The following is an 18,067-nucleotide window of genomic DNA, read 5'->3' as shown; positions in this document are numbered from 1 at the left end:
TGGTGGTGTAGGGGTTGTAACTTGCAGGATGGAGTAAAACAACTATTTAAGGTTGACGAAGGCGTGCGTCCAGTGGCCGCTATGTAAGTGAGCACATGTGTGATTAGAAATTTGGCCTTATATAGACTCGGTGCCATCCCCCCGCACCGCGCGGGACCCTTGTGACGTACCGGTTACCGGTCGCACGCCTTATGAAAAAACGTATGTTTATTAAAATAATGCACGGTTAAATATACATACAAAATGCATACAGTAGGTATCAGTAAGTAGGTAAGACATCCATATTTATATGAAACAGTACCTAACGATTCTACTTAGGTTTAATTAACTAGGTATTTAAGTAATTTATTTGACTACAACTAAACAATGCGTGTGTGTGTGTGTGGGGTGACTGGTTGGTAGGTATATATTGTAACGCGTCGCTAACATTCCCCACCCTAGTGCTGAGGCAGCACTCCTAACCTACAGGTATAGTTGCGACGCGGGTCGCGGGGCGCCTCACCAGCCCGGTGCGGGTGCGCACGTCCACCACCCTCACTCGCTCGTCCTTGCCCGGCAGCACCACCTCCACGACGCCTCGCAGCCACATGTTCCTCGGGGCGTTCCCGTCCACTATCACCACCAGATCACCAACTTTTATAGGTGGTACTTCATCCGTCCATTTTCTTCTAGGTATCAGTTCCGGCAGAAATTCTTTTACCCAGCGAGACCAGTACATATCTGCCAGCCGTTGGGAAATCCTCCATTGTTTTCGCAGGTACAGGTCTGATTCACAGAATTCTCCGAGGACAGGTAGGTTCGACGATGACCCCAGCAGAAAATGATTAGGTGTGAGCGCTTCGCTCGATCCAGGCTCAACACTGACATGCGTCAGCGGACGACTGTTGACAATTTGTTCCACTTCGGCCATCAGAGTGAGTAGGACTTCTTCTCTAGGGGCGCGTTCCCTCAGGATTATCTTTAGTGACGCCTTGACTGAACGAATAAGTCTCTCCCACGCCCCACCCCAGTGTGGGCTTGTAGGTGGAATAAATGTCCAAGTGGTTCCGTAGTTGATAGCAGCTGACTTTAAAACTTGTTGATCCAAGTCCTGTATTGATCTCCTCAGTTCAGTGTCTGCGCCGCGTAGATTAGTTCCGTTGTCTGAGAACAGCTGCTGTGCCCACCCACGACGACAGGCTTGTCTGCGTAGCGCCATTATTAAGGAGTCTGTGGTCAGTGTAGCCACCAGTTCTATGTGTATGGCTCGCACAGTCAGACACGTGAAGAGGACGCCGTATCTTTTTTCCCTCCTTCTTCCCACAGTGACTTCCATTGGGCCGAACAGGTCAAGCCCACAGAAGGTGAAGGGGCGTTGATGGTGGGCCATGCGTGCTTCCGGTAAGTCGCCCATTCTAGGTGGTCTAGGTTCAGCCTTTCTTATTCTGCAGACCATACATTCCATGGCTACTCGCTTCACAGTTGGTCGAATTTTCAGCACCCAGTATTTTTGTTTCAGCTCGTTGACGACAGTTTCATGATTCCCATGAGCAGCACGGATGTGTAAGTGCTTGACTATAAGGCGAGCGATGTGATGGCGGCCATCGAGGATGACGGGGTGCTTCATGTCTGCGGGCACGTCGCGCGCAGCTTCGATGCGACCTCCAACACGCAGGATTCCGAAGTCGTCCAGGTAAGGTGACAAGGTAAGTAATTTACTTGATTTACTTAATGTGTTTATCTTTTTCAGGTCCTTCAGGTCATCGGGGAAGCTCTGCATCTGCGCATATTTAATTAATAACCTTTCAGCTCTTATCATCATATCTCCGTTAATGACACCGGTGAGTTTCTTAATTTTTATATCAATAAATGATATCATAACACTCGTAGATCTGAGTAGCCGCAACCATGATGAAAATTTCAGCGGGTCAGGAACGAATCTTGTGTCCAACGGGTTCGTTTGTACAACCGTTACGCATTCCAGGTCCAACTCGTTCACTTGAGGAGTAAGTATACCCCGCGGCCATGATGACTCATCGTCGAGAAGGAACGCCGGGCCATGAAACCACTCGTTCTCGAACACCGAAAACTCGCAAGTTTCCCGCGTAGCAACATCGGCGACATTCACACTCGTAGGTACATATCTCCATTCGCTGGTGTGCGTGAGTTCGTCAATCTCTCCTAACCGATGTGCAATAAATGACTTATAATTTCTTTCATAATTTTTTATCCAGTGTAGAACAGTACTAGAATCGCTCCAAAATATCCTTTTGATAGGCTTCATTGTGTGTTCCCTTTCAATGTTATCAGCGAGCCGAGCTCCTAGAAGTGCTGCCTGTAGCTCCAATCGCGGCACCGACATGTGTTTCACAGGAGCAACCCTGCATTTACTCGATACGAATGCTGTTCGAATAACATTAGTTTCCCAGCGCCAGTAAGCCACAGCACACATAGCTTGAGTCGACGCATCGCAAAATATATGTAGCTGTAAGTTTGTATAGCCAGCTGGAGGCGGCGCGTCACTGTTGCTAGGCGAGACCGGCCCGATGTTATTCAGTACATTCAGTACATCTTCTTTCTCGCTCGCACCCATTGGAATTTGATAATAACGGGGCACGCTTAATGAGCCCACGCGCTGTAATAAAGTTATCCATTCAGACCATTTTTCATGAATGCTATCAGTGATGACGTCATCCCATTGTAATCCATTTTTCCAGGTACATTGTAACATAATCTTTCCTTTTATCGTAAATGGTGAAAGAAACCCCAGTATATCGAAGATGGACATTATAACCCGCAGCATTTCCCTTTTCGTGGGTTTCTTAGAACCGTCCCTTATATTTTCAGGAATTTTCTTCAGCGAGACGTCGAAGCTAAGGCAGTCATTCTTCGGATACCAGATAAGGCCAAGAGTTCGTTCACCTTGATTATGTTGGTCCATATTCAAATTAACAGCTGTATTGCCCAGAGATTCTTGAGGCAACCCATCCAAAACAGCTGAGCAGTTGCTTGTCCAATTTCTTATCTCGAAACCACCCTGACTGTGAATGTAAACAATATCCTTCACAAGCTGTATAGCGATATTTTCGTCGTCTATACTATCTATATAGTCATCTGCGTAGTGTTGTTTACATATAGCGTGGACGGCGGCCGGCATCGTAGACTCGTACCTTAGTGCATTTTTATTCTTCACATACTGTGCGATGAATGGTGAACAGCTGGCGCCAAATATTAGTGACGTCATCACGTAGGTTTTCACAGGTTCTTCCGGTTGGTCGCGCCATAGAAATCTCAATGCATCTTGATCCTCAGGATTAATTTTAATCCTAAGAAACATGTCCTTTATGTCTCCTGTCACGGCTATTCTTTTTTCCCTGAAGCGTAACATAATTCCATACAGCGACATAAGTAGGTCAGGACCCGTTAGTAGATAGTCATTGAGACAAAATCCATCAGTTTTAGCGGCGGCGTCGTATACTAATCTCAGTTTTTTCTTATTCGGGTTATCGACCCCGAAGTGAGGTAGGTACCAAATTCTAGGCGAAGTACGTGTACACGTCAGCTCCTCGGCGAAGTCATTGTCCAGTAGGTGTTGCACCCGTTCCCTGTACCTGAGGGAAAAACCTTCGTTGGCCTTCATCTTCTTCTCCACGTTCTCCAGACGTTTCATAGCGTTAGGTTTCGAGTTAGGCAGGTTAACATCAGCTGTTTTCCACGGTAAGCCGACGTACCACCTTCCATTCAGCAACACAGAATTCTGGTCCAGATGGTTCACTGCTTGAACGTCCAGCGAGTTTTGCCGCGGTTTCTGCGAGACACCCATGGACTCGATGGTGAAGGAGCGACGCACCTCGTCGTGCATGTCACGCAGGATGCGCTGGCACTCCGACTCTTCCTCCGGTTCCCGGCAGCAGACGAGCAGTGAGGAGTGGCAGGCGGCCCCGGCGGGTGAGTGTGGCACGCAGCCGTGGAGGCACCACCCCAGCGGGGTGAGTGTAGCATACGGTTCATTAACCTTACCCTTAATGACCTGCATAGGTTGCAAAAGATGATAATTATCCTGTCCTATCAGTAATTCCGGTTTAAGTATCCCTTTAATTAATTGATCTTTTATTTTAGCTAAGTGTAAATATTTGGAGGTTTCAACAGACAATGTATTTTGTACAGGTAAATTTAATTTATTTACACTACGCGCCTTGATGGTAAACAAGTCCCCATTATTATTACATAAATCCAACTGAACTATCTGACTATCGCATACCATTTCTGTGTCGTTCCACGCACCACACACGCGCATTGTTTGTTTGTGTCCCTGTAAGCCCAACTTATTAGCTAGCCCTGCGCTTATCATTGTAACGGTAGAACCGTCATCTAACAAAGCAATAACATTGTTAATAATACCATTTGGACCATTAATACTTACAGACACAACCTTTAGCAATACTTTAGACATTACGTTAACATTTGTAACAGTTTCTACAATAGGCTCAGACACTAAGGGCTCAGAGGGTGAAAGTTGTGAAATGTTTACACTATTTTGAGATGAGTTATTCATGTTATAATGTAGCAACTTATGGTGCGACTGTCCGCAGTTATCTATATCACAAACAGGTGCGGAGCATTGTTCCTTACTGTGCCGCGAAATTAAACATTTATAACATAGACCACTACGTTTAATGTAACTCCACCTATCTTTGCGCAAAGCCTTTTTAAACCTTTTACATTCTGGCAAGTCATGTTTAGATTTACGACAATAACGACATTTATCATTAAAGTTAACACTTTGCAATAATACAGACTGAGAATAATTATTATCATTATATTTACGAAACTTAGGTACGGTCAAAGTAACAGCTGTTTTAGTTATTTTTAATGCTTCCTCACTCAAAAAATCAGACAATATTTGTAATCTAGATTTCGTACCTTCGTTTATTCGTGAATATCCGTAGTCACTCCACTTAGAAATTAATACAGGTGGTAACTTTGATAGGATAACAGATGCAATGCTCATACCCTGCAAATATTCGTCACGGCCTAATGCTAGCACAGCTGCAACATAGTTCTGAACTTTAACTGAGAAGCTAATAATGTCTTTTTGATAATCGTCACTTACTGCGTGTAGCCGATTTAGATCCTGTATGATCCTGGGCAGGATGACGTCAGGGTTTCCATACTGCAGCTGCAGGGCGCCCATCACCGTCTCGGGCGCGGCGGCCGTCACCAGCAGCGCCGTGACGGAGTCCCGAGCAGGACCACGGAGACACTTCCTCAGCCTCCACATGTTTTCCTTGGGGGTGAAGTGACAGACCTCTGTAGATTCTTCATAGGCCTGCACGAAGTTCAGCCATTCCAGTGGATCGCCGGCGAAGGTAGGTAGATCTCTCGGCGTGGACAGACGGCTCAGCATCTGGGAGTGCGGAGTACTCGTAGCTGCGGCGACGGCGATGTCCTTCATGGCCTGGACCAGCTGCTGCATGTCCGAGGGCGGCTGCGCTGGCGGCGGCGGCGGCGGCGGCGACTGCGCGATATCGCGCACGGTTGAGGGTAGGGCGGCCGCGTCGTGGCGTGGTTCACCGGGCGGCGACGGTATGGTTGATGGCCGCGGCGGATCGTTAGCGTCGTGATGGCTATGTTCTAACCACTGTTCCACCTTTTGTGACACGTTCACTGATGAGTATGACGCGGCACTATTTTTAGAACAGTCTTCTAGTGCGGCGATGTCCGCTTCCAGTTTCTTTTCGATCAGCTTTTTATTGATATTGGCGATCGCTTCTGCTGCTTCCAGCTCCAGCTGTTTCTTCCTCGCCTCAATGGACCGCTTGCTTGATGCCATGGACATCTTCTTGGAGGTGGAAGATTTGTGGCAGCCAATTTCCATCTTCATGCAGCTACCCACTTTTCGTACGGGCGGCTCGCATTCCTTCAGCTCGTTCTTGGTAGTTATTTTCTCAGACGTCGCCACGTTGACGTCGAGACCAGATGGTCCATCCCGGGTGGATTGTTCTAGAAGCGCCATCTTCTCCCGTTCGTGCGCGCTGCGAGTTTGTACCATCTTGCGCAGCGGCGGTGGCGTGGTGAACATTCCAGGTCGTTCTCCAGCAGTGGTTCTCCAGTAATCCGGCTTGAAGACCAGCTTGTAGGGGTTGTAACTTGCAGGATGGAGTAAAACAACTATTTAAGGTTGACGAAGGCGTGCGTCCAGTGGCCGCTATGTAAGTGAGCACATGTGTGATTAGAAATTTGGCCTTATATAGACTCGGTGCCATCCCCCCGCACCGCGCGGGACCCTTGTGACGTACCGGTTACCGGTCGCACGCCTTATGAAAAACGTATGTTTATTAAAATAATGCACGGTTAAATATACATACAAAATGCATACAGTAGGTATCAGTAAGTAGGTAAGACATCCATATTTATATGAAACAGTACCTAACGATTCTACTTAGGTTTAATTAACTAGGTATTTAAGTAATTTATTTGACTACAACTAAACAATGCGTGTGTGTGTGTGTGGGGTGACTGGTTGGTAGGTATATATTGTAACGCGTCGCTAACATTATTTACAAGTCTTGATATAAATATTATTACAATTTTGTATATAATTATTTAAATTGGGCAAACCTATGGAAGGTATGAATTTACGGTAGTTAAGTTAGTTATGAAGTAGTAGAACAGATCGTGGGAACAGTACGCGGTGGCATCCGTTTAAGCCCGTGGTCATCTCTCGTCACCCGTCCGATCCGTCGGGAGTCGGTAAGTTCAAAGGCGCGCCGCGTCGTCGGTTCATTTCACCTGGGACACACCTGGAATGGCTCGCCGGGAGACGTAATCAGCACGGGCATCCAAGCCGCGATCCGGCCTGGCCTCTAGTAACGCAGGCCGTGGGAAGCCGGCTTTACCCACACTGACCTGGCATCTCGATCCCGCACAGCTGCAGGAAGTGTTGCAGCTTGTGCTGAGCGAGGCGCAGCACGCACACTCTCATCACGACCCACGAGTACGAGTCGGGGTCCGAGTGTTCCGTGTTGACCAGCTTGCGGCGCCGGGCTGACTCATTTCTGGAAGGGATAAGGCATTTTTATATCACACTGTATATTCGGAAAACGGCAGAAGGTATTTTGATAAGATTTGGTTAGCAAGAAATTGACGTTCTAGATGAACACGTATGCTAGTTTTTGTACCAGCATTCCCATTCTTTCAATTTCAAAGTTTGCACCTCAATATTTTACTACGTACGAGTTGACTGTGGTTTTGGTAACGCTGAGTCTACATGAAGACTGAGAATAGGTGGTTAGTCTAGCTCATGAAATAGTTTTAAAGCGTTCCTACGCTAATTTTATAACTCATATCCCGTTGTATTAAATATATCGATAGCATGATGTCTCTCGTTCGTTCATATTCTGTAAAACTATAGGAATACTCCCAGATAAGAGCGACTTTGCACAACTCCGTTTGCCATTAAAAAAATGCTTATTCATCCTCACAGATTATACAAACAACACCTAAACTTCTACATACTTGCTGTTGACATTAGTGTCGAAGATGTCGTCATCATCAGGGTCACTCTCTTCATCCTCCGGCTCCTCGCCACCAGATTCAGCTGAGTCATAGTCATAGTTGTCTGGGTCTTGCTCTGATGTCGGCTGTTGGGGTAAAGGTACATTTTGGTAAGTTTACGTGAAGTGGAGCTAATAATATAGTAGGTCATATTTGACATGTATAAGCTGCTGATGGTTTGAACTCTGAGGTGGACCCAAAAATGTATGCATATGTCAAATATGGCATATTACTAATTTCACTGGGCTTTGAAGATGAAACTATATTGATGCGAGCTGACTTTGTGATGAATGTTTCGAAAGAAAAAACTGCAGTCTAGTAATAAATATGCTTTTTAACAGTAAAGTTTCTTGTTTATTACGCAATTTCTACTGGCAGGCCCTAATTATGCCATTCAAAAAAAATCTACAAGCTAGAATTATAGTGGAGGCGTGACTCAATGTTAGTTAGTTCATTAGTTAGTAAGAATGTATTTTTTATGAAATTCCCAATGTATATTATCTTGTTTTATTGTTAAAGTATTTTTTTGTAACATTTGTTTAGTATAAGTAGTACAAATTGCAAGCATTAGACAAGCAATTTTGACGAGATGAAAAATGAAGACTATTGATTAGGGCAAGCACGTATGTTCCAACTATATACGAAGAAGCTATTGTTCTATCTAAACTCATATTTCATCTATTTAATGTGCTTTTGAGGTTGCATCTATTATTATTTATTATACCTTCTTCTTTGGTATCTCCTGCAGTTTTGTATGGGTAGAACACACAATAAACATTTTAGTATATATTTTTTTGTGCACTGTCTTACAGCTAATATTTGGTATTTTAACCCAACAAATACTTAAAGAATAAATATTTTAATATATCATAACTAGAAACTTAAAAGCGAATATCTGGAATCAACGAGTAAACATAACCTCACTTACATTGCCTTGGGGTGCACGTTACGCCAAGAACAATACTTACATACTGACTGTGGGACCTACCTAGCTTCTTCATGTTTCACCATACAACAAACTTGGTCAGAATGTCCTCTTGACCCCCTTTCAGTTTACGATACCTCTTTTCCAACATCCTGTACATAACCCCACTGACCTTAGTGAGCAGGAAGGTGAGTATATTGCAGTGGGGGGGGAAGAACTGCTCGCGGTAGGTGGGCTTGCCCTCCTCGATGTGTTTGTGCGGCGCCGCCGGGCCCAGCCCCAGGAGCTTCATGTTGAGTAGCGCCCGCTTCTCTCGGAGCGAGGACCAGACTGGTATTTCATATGGATATTTGGTATTTTAAATGCTTTTAGAATGAATATAATAATATATCGAAACCGAACAGCGAATACCTGTAATGTATGTATGTATGTAATTCTGAATAAACCAGTAAACATAACCTCACTTACATTACCTTGGGGTGCACGTTACGCCAAGAACAAGACTTACTTACTGACTGTCGGGCCCACCTAGCTTCATGTTTCACTATACAGGGTGTTACAAAACTGTATTCCGACAAGGAATTACAATCAGAATGACCTCCTGACCCGCTTTCCTCTTACTCACCCACCCACTTTCACAACACCCTGTACATAACCCCACTGACCTTAGTGAGCAGGAAGGTGAGTATATTGCAGTGGGGGGGCACGAACTGCTCCCGGTAGGTGGGCTTGCCCTCCTCGATGTGTTTGTGCGGCGCCGCCGGGCCCAGCCCCAGGAGCTTCATGTTGAGTAGCGCCCGCTTCTCTCGGAGTGAAGACCAGACTGAGGTGCCTTCTGCGCGCTCCACTAGCTTTGGCTGTTGGGAGAAAAGAAACGTAAAGATATTGTTTTGTTGGAGGCATCGACTTATATGTCATAGGGTTGATCATATTGATTTTGTGATGTAGCTGTGAGTACCTGTGGGTCTGCATACCTAGCACGCCAAGCTGGAGATACTGCGCGCCGCCATAGAGCACATCGATATACTTTGAAGGCGTAATAGTTGAGGTAAATAGGGATCTTAAAAAAGGTTGTAACAATAGATTTATTGAAGTTTAAGAACAATAATTCTCCGTCCTCTTGGGTTGAAGGAAAACATCGGTCAGAAGAAACGTGTACCTAAAGCTACAGACAATTTAATGATTTTATTCATTCCAAAACGGCGTCTCTCTGGCAATTCTGACCTTTCGGGAATAACATTCGATATCTTACATAAGTACATAGATAACTCCATAGTTTAAATTGATACAAAACACACACACACACACACACGCACTCACGCCTTGTACTAATGTACTCCCTTGCGGGGTAGGCAGAGGTGCATTGCTGCACCCACTTTTCGCCAGAGTGTTATGTTAGTCCCAATGTAATAGGGGGCGGGCCTATTGCCATTTTACGGGCACATCCAAGACCCGAGAACAAATATCTGTGTTTAAACAAATATCTGCCCCAGCCGGGAATCGAACCCGGGACCATCGGCTCAGTAGTCAGGGTCACTAACCACTACGCCATTCGGTCGTTGATACAAAACAAATACATAAAATAAGATAGTTACTTGTGGTGCGGACTGTGCCATGGTGAGCAGCCGGCGCACGCCGCCGCCGAACAGCTGCGCGTGGGTCTTCGTGTCCATCGTGTGAGCCGCTAGTCTGTTCACAACATAATATTTAGGTAAATTTTCAAATAATAAGGCATAGCTATTTTACAGGGCTATTAGTGCCGTTCATTTTCTAAGCTTACATGGCTAAGTTGACCCCAAGGATGAGTAGGTTAAGTTTATTATGGGGATGAACGGGATTCGATTACCGTGATAACTGTGAAGAACTTACCCTGTAATTGATTGGGATGAGCTAATTAATTTATCATCATTACCTTAGTTTCTGGAACACAATTAGTAAACTACTCTAGGAGCTAGTTGCTCAACCATAAACTATAATAAATTGACTTGTTGATAAATAAAGTTACTACTTATTATTATTATTTATTAAATTTTACCTGTACAATAAATGCGCGTCTCTAGCCGCCAACGCCCAGCCAAGTAGAGCCAGGTACACCGCGACGAAAGCCTCCACTAACAACACGGGGAGACGAGGAGAGTCTTCTTCTTCTGCCGCTCGTAGCGCTAGGCCACGGAGCGCGGAGACGCCTGAGGGGTTAAACGAGGTTAGTGTTTATTGATACGCTCGAGAGTTTAATTAATACTTTAATCGCACCTTTTACAAAAGTTATTATTTTATACTAGTTAAGTTTATTTCTCTTCATCTTTTATTGTAACTAAGTATGTATTTTGTATACAATAAAGTGTTAAAATAAAATAAAATTAACAAATAATTATGTACAATCAGTGCCTAAACGAAACATAATGATCTACCAATCGACCGTCAGGAGGTTCAGGGATAAGAAAGTAAAGGTGTGAGGTGTGCAGTTAATAAAGGTTGGGGTTTCGTTACACACTTCATTGGTAATGGCTATGGCTGTATGAGGAAAGCCGAGGACAGAGTATTGAGGCGCTCATTGGGAGCTTCGACGAGACATCGTCATCAGTCGTCTACTGCTGGATATAGATCCAGCAGTAGAGGATTGATGACGATGTCTTCTAAGAACAATTAAAATAAATAAATAAATAAGCCATTTATTTCCAAATGCTTACAATGTAGTTTACACTTGATTTAAACGAAATAGAACATAAATTTCAAATAATCAATTCACTAATGGTAATAGTAATATCACAATGAGATTAAATAATTATTATCTAATTAAATGATCTATTAATAATAACTAATTAAATAACATGCATTCTTACATAAATAATTTTAAAATTGTATTGTGCATGCATAATATAATATCAAATAAAATAAGTGTATAATTAAACTAATGATTATTTTTCATTTGGGCACCCAAAATTGGGTAAAGGCCTCCTCCATGTCAAGCCATTCTTTTCGGTTTTGTGCAAGTCTTGTCCATGTGTGGCCGGCTACAGAGACGATGTCGTCATGCCAGCGTCTCCTTGGGCGACCAGGCATCCTGTGTCCGTCTCTTGGGTACCAGTGTAAGACTCGTTCGCTCCATCTCCCATCAGTTACCCTTGCGATGTGACCGGCCCATTTCCATTTAAGTTTACAGAGCATACCTACTGCATCCGTCACTTTTGTAATCTCTCTAATGTCTGAGTTTTTAACCCTGTCTCTTAGTTTCAGCCCCAGCATGGATCTTTCAGTTGCTCGTTGGAAGGTGGTAATTTTGCGTATGACAGTTTTAGTTAAGGCCCAGCATTGACAGCCATACAATAAAGTTGGTAGTATGGTGTTGTCCATGATCTTCTTTTTCAGGTGGATAGGTAGGTCACTTTTAAATACGTCTTTATTAGCCCAGTATTTTTTCCAGGATGTAGCGATTCTTTTGTCAATATCTTTTTCCAAGGCTTCTTCAAAAGATATAATTTGTCCTAAATATATATACTCATTGACGTATTTAATATTTCCACTGTGTATATGGATCGGTTTTTCTGTACTATTCGTCATCGCTCTTGTTTTTGAGGAGTTCATAAGTAGTCCCACCTTACGACTTTCTGTGTCGAGTGTTCTAAGCATCGTTTGTATAGCATCGTGGCTATCTGCTAGGAGAACGATGTCGTCAGCGAATCTTAAATGAGTCAGCATTTCTCCGTTGATGTTTATACCGCATTTATCGGATTCAAAGTGAATTTTCCTAAATACTGACTCTAAGAGGGCTGTAAACAACTTAGGTGAGATGGGGTCCCCTTGTTTCACTCCACGTTTAATAGGGAAAGTGTCGCCTATTTTCTCAAGCCGTATTTGAGCACTTGTCTTGCTGTAGATGGCTTTGAGAATGCTTATATATTTTGTTGGTATGCCTTGTTCTTTCAGACTCTCCCATAGTTGTGAGTGTGAGACTGAGTCGAATGCCTTTGTGTAGTCTACAAATGCCAGATAGAGATCTTTGTTATATTCCTTGTATTTTTCAATCACTTGAGTCAACGTAAATATGTGGTCTGTAGTGGAAAACCCTTTCCTAAAACCGGCTTGTTCTCTAGGTTGTTGTTCATCTAGTTGTTGGGTTAGTCTATTGAGGATAATTTTGGAGAATAGCTTGTATATGGTAGGCAACAAGCATATAGGTCTGTAGTTGTCGATTAAGTTAGGGTCACCCTTTTTGTAGAGCAATGTTATTATTGCATTATTCCAATCTTCTGGTATCTGCTCTTGTATTAAAATATTGTTAAACAATTTAGTAAGGTGTGGGGAAAGCGGCTCTATCATGGCTATAATAGTGTCGTTCGTTATTCCATCTGCACCTGAACATTTGTCCTTCTTTAGTTGCATTATTGCAAACTCAGTTTCTCTATTCAATATTATTGCAACTGATTCATTTACCCGTGTGTTTGTCTTTGGCTCTGTGTAAGCATTATCATGACAGGAATACAGTTGCTTGTAGAAGTTGGTGGCCACCGTTAGGATCTCTTGTCTTTTTGTGGTTTCTTTTCGAATTTCATTGCTGTGGAGTGATTTAATCCAGTCTTTAGAGTGTTCAAATTTTATTTTAGAGCGTTTTGTAGAGCTTCTTATGTTTATTTCTTTTTCTAAACTTTCTAATTTAATTCTCTGTCTACTTTCTTTTATTTTCTTCGGTATTTTAGTATACAGCTTTTTCAGTTTCTTTCTTTGTTCTATAGTTCTATTTGGAATTTGTTTAAGTTTGTTTCTTTCGTCAATCAAATATTCTATATCTTTTGTGATGTATTCTGTCTTGTGTGAATTTTCTTTTGTGATAGGAAGATGTTTGACGCATTTTTTAATTTCTTCTATGGTTTTTGTGTAGGTTGAATTGATTTTTGAATCATTATGCAATATCTCTATTTGCTCTTTTATCATATTTTTGAGGGATTCTTCTTCAATTGGTGAGAAATTTTTATTTTTATGTCTATAACTACTTCTCTTTTTCTTCATATGCTTGTCTAAATTGTAACTTAATCTCAGTAGTCTGTGATCATTGGGAAATTTTGTGGATATGACTTCCATATTTTCGGCTTTTTCCTTAGTTTTAACCAAAATAAAGTCAATTTCATTTTTAGTTGAACCATCTGAGGATAACCATGTCCACTTTTGTTTTTGATTCTTTTTGAAAAACGTGTTGGTAACATGTAGTTGATGTTCAAAGCAAAAGTTCATGAGAAAGCTGCCTCGTTCGTTCCTTTCGCCGTATCCATATGGTCCACATATGGCAGCCTCTTCTTTGGTTGGCCATCCAATTTTTGCATTAAAGTCTCCCATCACAATTGTTTCGCTACCAGTGCCCTGTAAAGCTTGCTCTACGTTCAGATAGAAGTTTTCTATTTCCTTGTCTGATGCCTTTTCAGTTGGTGCGTAAACTTGAATAAGATTAAACATCTTTGTGTCGATTTCAAGATCTAATCTTGCAACTCTATCTGAAAACGGCTTAAATTCTATAATATTATTTTGCAGGTGAGATTTCACCATAAATCCAATTCCATTTCTTCCACGTTTTACTCCTTTATACATAAGAATATAATTTTCTTTTTGTTGTATGCAATGGTCTTTTATTTTTACTTCTGATATTCCTAGAACATCCCACTTAATATTTTGAAGGGCGTTTTCCAGTTCTATTAATCGAGTAGGAGCTTTCAGTGATCTCAGATTGTACGAACATATGTATAATTTGTTTTCTGGTGGTTCACTAGGAACACTTTTTTCACAGCTTATCTCTGATGCATTTATGGAGGGTTTTGGTCTACTTCTCCCGCGGGGACCAGCCGTATTGGGAGGTTTTAATATTTGTTTCGTATTATTTATTTTTGTGCAATTATTTATAGTATTCTGTTTTAATGTTTTTTTGGTTTCTGAGAGGCAGCTGTGGGACGCCGCTTGAGTTTGGTGACTGGATCTTGTTAAGACTCGGTGTGTTACCGTTATCGTAATCTTTCCTTTTTGCCGTCATAAATGACGAAATTTTGTTCATTTTGGGGGCTTGTTTCTTGCTTTCGGAGGTTTTTGGTTGTTCGGGGGATTCTGATAGAGTCCGTTTTTTTTGTTGGCGTGAGTTTGTAGAAATTTTATGGTTTTGCTTCTCATTGTGAAGAATAACAACTCTATCGTACTTTATGAAAGCTTTTTTACCATCTTTTATGTGTTTAGAAACTTCTTCCTTTAGTTGCTTTCTTTTCTCTACCACTTTTGGTGGGAAATCTTCCATAATATAATATCGTGTGTTTTCCAGAATCTTTTTATTTTTGAGTACTTCGATCTTTCTTCCCAATGTTGAAAATGTAACGACAATAGGCCTTAACTTGTAAGAACAATTAGAAAATAAAATTATAGTGACAAACCTGGCCACTTATTGGGCGGCGTGGTGACGACGAGATCCTCAGTAGAAGGTCGTCGAGTCCTGATGATGTGATGCGTCGCTCCCGGAGTCTCGGCTATGCTACTGTTGACAAAATAGATGACGTCATTTAACAAAGAATTGAGGGTATTTTATTGTTATTCTACATTGCTGCTTCTTCTTAGAGTGTTGGTACAAAATATAGCTGGACTAAGGTTTATCACCGTTGTAAAAGCAATATAATAATAATAATATGTGGGGACATCACACACACGGCCATCCGACCCCAAGCTAGGTAGAACCTGTGTTATGGGTGTCGGACAGCTGATATATCTACACAAATACATAGATAGATAGATACTAAATATAAATATCAACACCCAAGACCCGAGAACAAATATCTGTGTTTAAACAAATATCTGCCCCAGCCGGGAATCGAACCCGGGACCTTCGGCTCAGTAGTCAGGGTCACTAACCACTACGCCATTCGGTCGTCACACTAACCACTACGCCATTCGGTCGTCGATAGAAAGTCAGTAGTAGTATATCACCATATAGCTACGAAACGACAGGGAAATATTTAATAAATTAATTATTCTCGTCATTTAAGACGAGAAGTATGCTGTCGTTTTACATGGCTAGCTGTACCCTGGGTGTGTATGACACACACAGACACACACTACAATACTGACTGGTCGTGGGGCTGCGAGTGGCGCAGCGTGAACGTGTCGGAGTCGCACAGGCTCTGGTAGATGCAGGCGGATAGCGCCACCGCCAGCTCGCGCAGCGTGTGCAGGAGGCGGGTGGTGGTAGTGCCGCCGACGCCCATCTCGGCGATGGTGGCTAGCATGTCGTGCGCTACTGACTGGAAACAAAAATGTAACGATGTTAGAGGTATTGTAGAAGAGGGTGGGGATGAGGCGGTAAAACATTCTTAACATAACGTACGACGTCTGTATATTCTCGTTAGAGAATAAGGTATCTTCCTTGGTCTGTTTGGAACTGCACGGGAGTTCGCTTAGCGTAGATTTTAGTCTTTGTTATTTGTATATTTTACACATTTGTAAAATATGAAGGGGATTTTTTTGTTGTACTTATACAGTTATATAATAATAATTTATAATAATAATTTATTTATTTCCAAAAATATACATATCTTAAAACTTACCTTATTAGCTAATATTTTATGAACAACATGTGTACAACAATGGCAAGTAAGTAGCATCTGCTGCTAAACTAGGTGTTAACCTGTGTTTCAGCTCACAGCGCCCCAACCCGTTACATTAAGTTACTTATATTTTAGTTTGCTAATTATTACAAGGAAAAGGTAGGTAATTAAGAGGTAAATATTTTTTACAGTTCATGCAAAGTAATTTTGAGTAGTCTATGAAACTATGAAAGAGAATTAATTAAAAAGTGGTGATTTTAAGTTGAGTATCTAACTAATCCTAACTAATATTATAAATGCGAAAGTAACTGTGTCTGTCTGTCTGTCTGTCTGTCTGTCTGTTACTCTTTCACGCCAAAACTACTGAACGGATTTGAATGAAATTTGGTATACATACTGTCTAGACCCTGGGAAAGAACATAGGCTAATTTTTATCCCGGAATTCCCACGGGAAAACTTTTTAAGGCGAAGCGAAGCGCGCGGGAACAGCTAGTTACTTATAAATACGTAGGTATACTATAACTATTATATATAATATTAGTAATAATGATAAAGTATAATATATATTTGTATGTGTATAATGTATAGGTACATATATACATATATAGAAATAAATATTATATATATATACATATATATAAATAATAAATAAGATAAGTACTCTCTTGACAGTACCAAAGCGATTCATAATAGCTACTGCATTACAGCGAGGAGGTCCTCGGTGTCAACGTAATTAAGGGTCAGTAACCATTTTGTAACTTCTCTTTTGCAAAGCCCTCCATTCAGACAGTATATGAATTTAGTTTTATTGATTCTATTGTAGATAAATGGTCCAAGAAAGCAGAAGAATTTACGTATAAAAACTGTGTTGAAGCGTCTACTCTTGCAGATTGTATGCTTTCTGCGCCTTTTTAGGATGGAAGGATTAAATATCAGCTCACTGTGTTGTCTCTTTATGATGCTTAGCAAGAAGAGTTGTCGGACGGTGAGTACTTCACAGTATTCATATAGTAAAGTAGTAGGGTAGCGGAAAGGCCGGAAGGTGCAGACCTTCAGGATAGCACGTTGGGCAACTTCAACGCTTTTCAAGTTAGTCTTGTGAGCTCCACCCCAAGACGAAATGCAGTAATTAAGTAAAGACTGGCATAGTGCAAAGTATATTTGTTTTAATTTGGATGAGTCAAGAATATGTCTTAATGATTTAAATATGAATATTAATTTTCTTATTCTAGTGGTTAGGAGATCAATGTGAGGTTTGAAGCTTAGATTGTTATCAATTAAGACTCCTAGATATTTTATGCATTTGACACGTTCTAGAGATGGACAGTTACAGTTTCTTGTGCCGGGAGGACATGTATGAGAAAAAATTGTGAAGTCATCTGATGGTTGGCCAGAGCTACGAATGGAGAAAGTCATGTACTTGGTTTTTTCAACATTTAACGACAGTAAGTTACGTCTGAGCCAGCTCCCAACAGCGTTAAAACCCCTCTGTGCTTCAGTGAAAGCCTCCTCCCAGGAGTCAGCAGAGAAGAGCAGGGCAGTATCATCAGCATAAGATATTAGTTTTATATTCATAGATAATAGGTTATTTATGTAAATCAGGAATAGCGTTGGTCCCAGAATACTGCCCTGTGGGACTCCATAAAGTATGGGAAGTAATGCACTAGTATGCTCTCCTATAGAGACACATTGATGCCTTTCAGATAGGTAGTCTTTAAAAAGTTCCAGCTGGGCACCTCTTATGCCAATCTTCTCTAATTTGTTCATAAGGAGTGGGACGGAGACCGTGTCAAAGGCCTTAGCAAGGTCTATAAATATAGAAATGCATTTTTTACTGTTATCTAATTTAGTAGCAACAAATTCCGTAAGGGACAAAACAGCATCATCAGTGGATTTATTTTGTCGGAAGCCGAACTGATTTTTTGATAGTACATTGTTTTTCTCAAGGTAGTTGACTAATCTTTTATTAATTATTTTTTCTAGTATTTTTGATAGGGACGGTAATATTGAAATTGGTCTGTAATTGTTGACACGATCT

At 41.7% G+C, this 18,067-nt stretch overlaps 2 protein-coding genes across 2 annotated transcripts in view; both read right to left on the bottom strand.

Moving 5' to 3' along the window:
* LOC105388052 (dmX-like protein 1) overlaps positions 1-18,067 on the bottom strand; it is a 73,326-nt gene that overhangs the window by 12,140 nt on the left and 43,119 nt on the right. The window contains exons 45-51 of the mRNA XM_048628727.1: positions 15,554-15,726; positions 14,866-14,966; positions 10,497-10,647; positions 10,057-10,150; positions 9,127-9,318; positions 7,498-7,622; positions 6,889-7,037 (exon numbers count right to left, since the gene is read on the bottom strand). Coding sequence (XP_048484684.1) covers positions 6,889-7,037; positions 7,498-7,622; positions 9,127-9,318; positions 10,057-10,150; positions 10,497-10,647; positions 14,866-14,966; positions 15,554-15,726 — 985 coding nt within the window. The remainder of the gene's footprint in view (positions 1-6,888; positions 7,038-7,497; positions 7,623-9,126; positions 9,319-10,056; positions 10,151-10,496; positions 10,648-14,865; positions 14,967-15,553; positions 15,727-18,067) is intronic.
* Positions 46-6,882, bottom strand: LOC125490213. Its single transcript, XM_048628702.1, has one exon. The coding sequence runs from the start codon at positions 6,059-6,061 to the stop codon at positions 458-460; it is 5,604 nt and encodes a 1,867-aa protein (XP_048484659.1). The 5' UTR covers positions 6,062-6,882; the 3' UTR covers positions 46-457.

Source organism: Plutella xylostella, chromosome 21 (genome assembly GCF_932276165.1).
Source record: "Plutella xylostella chromosome 21, ilPluXylo3.1, whole genome shotgun sequence".
NCBI lineage: Eukaryota > Metazoa > Arthropoda > Insecta > Lepidoptera > Plutellidae > Plutella > Plutella xylostella.
The sequence above is the reverse complement of the archived record's forward strand: the minus strand, read 5'-3'. Positions and strand labels throughout refer to the sequence as shown.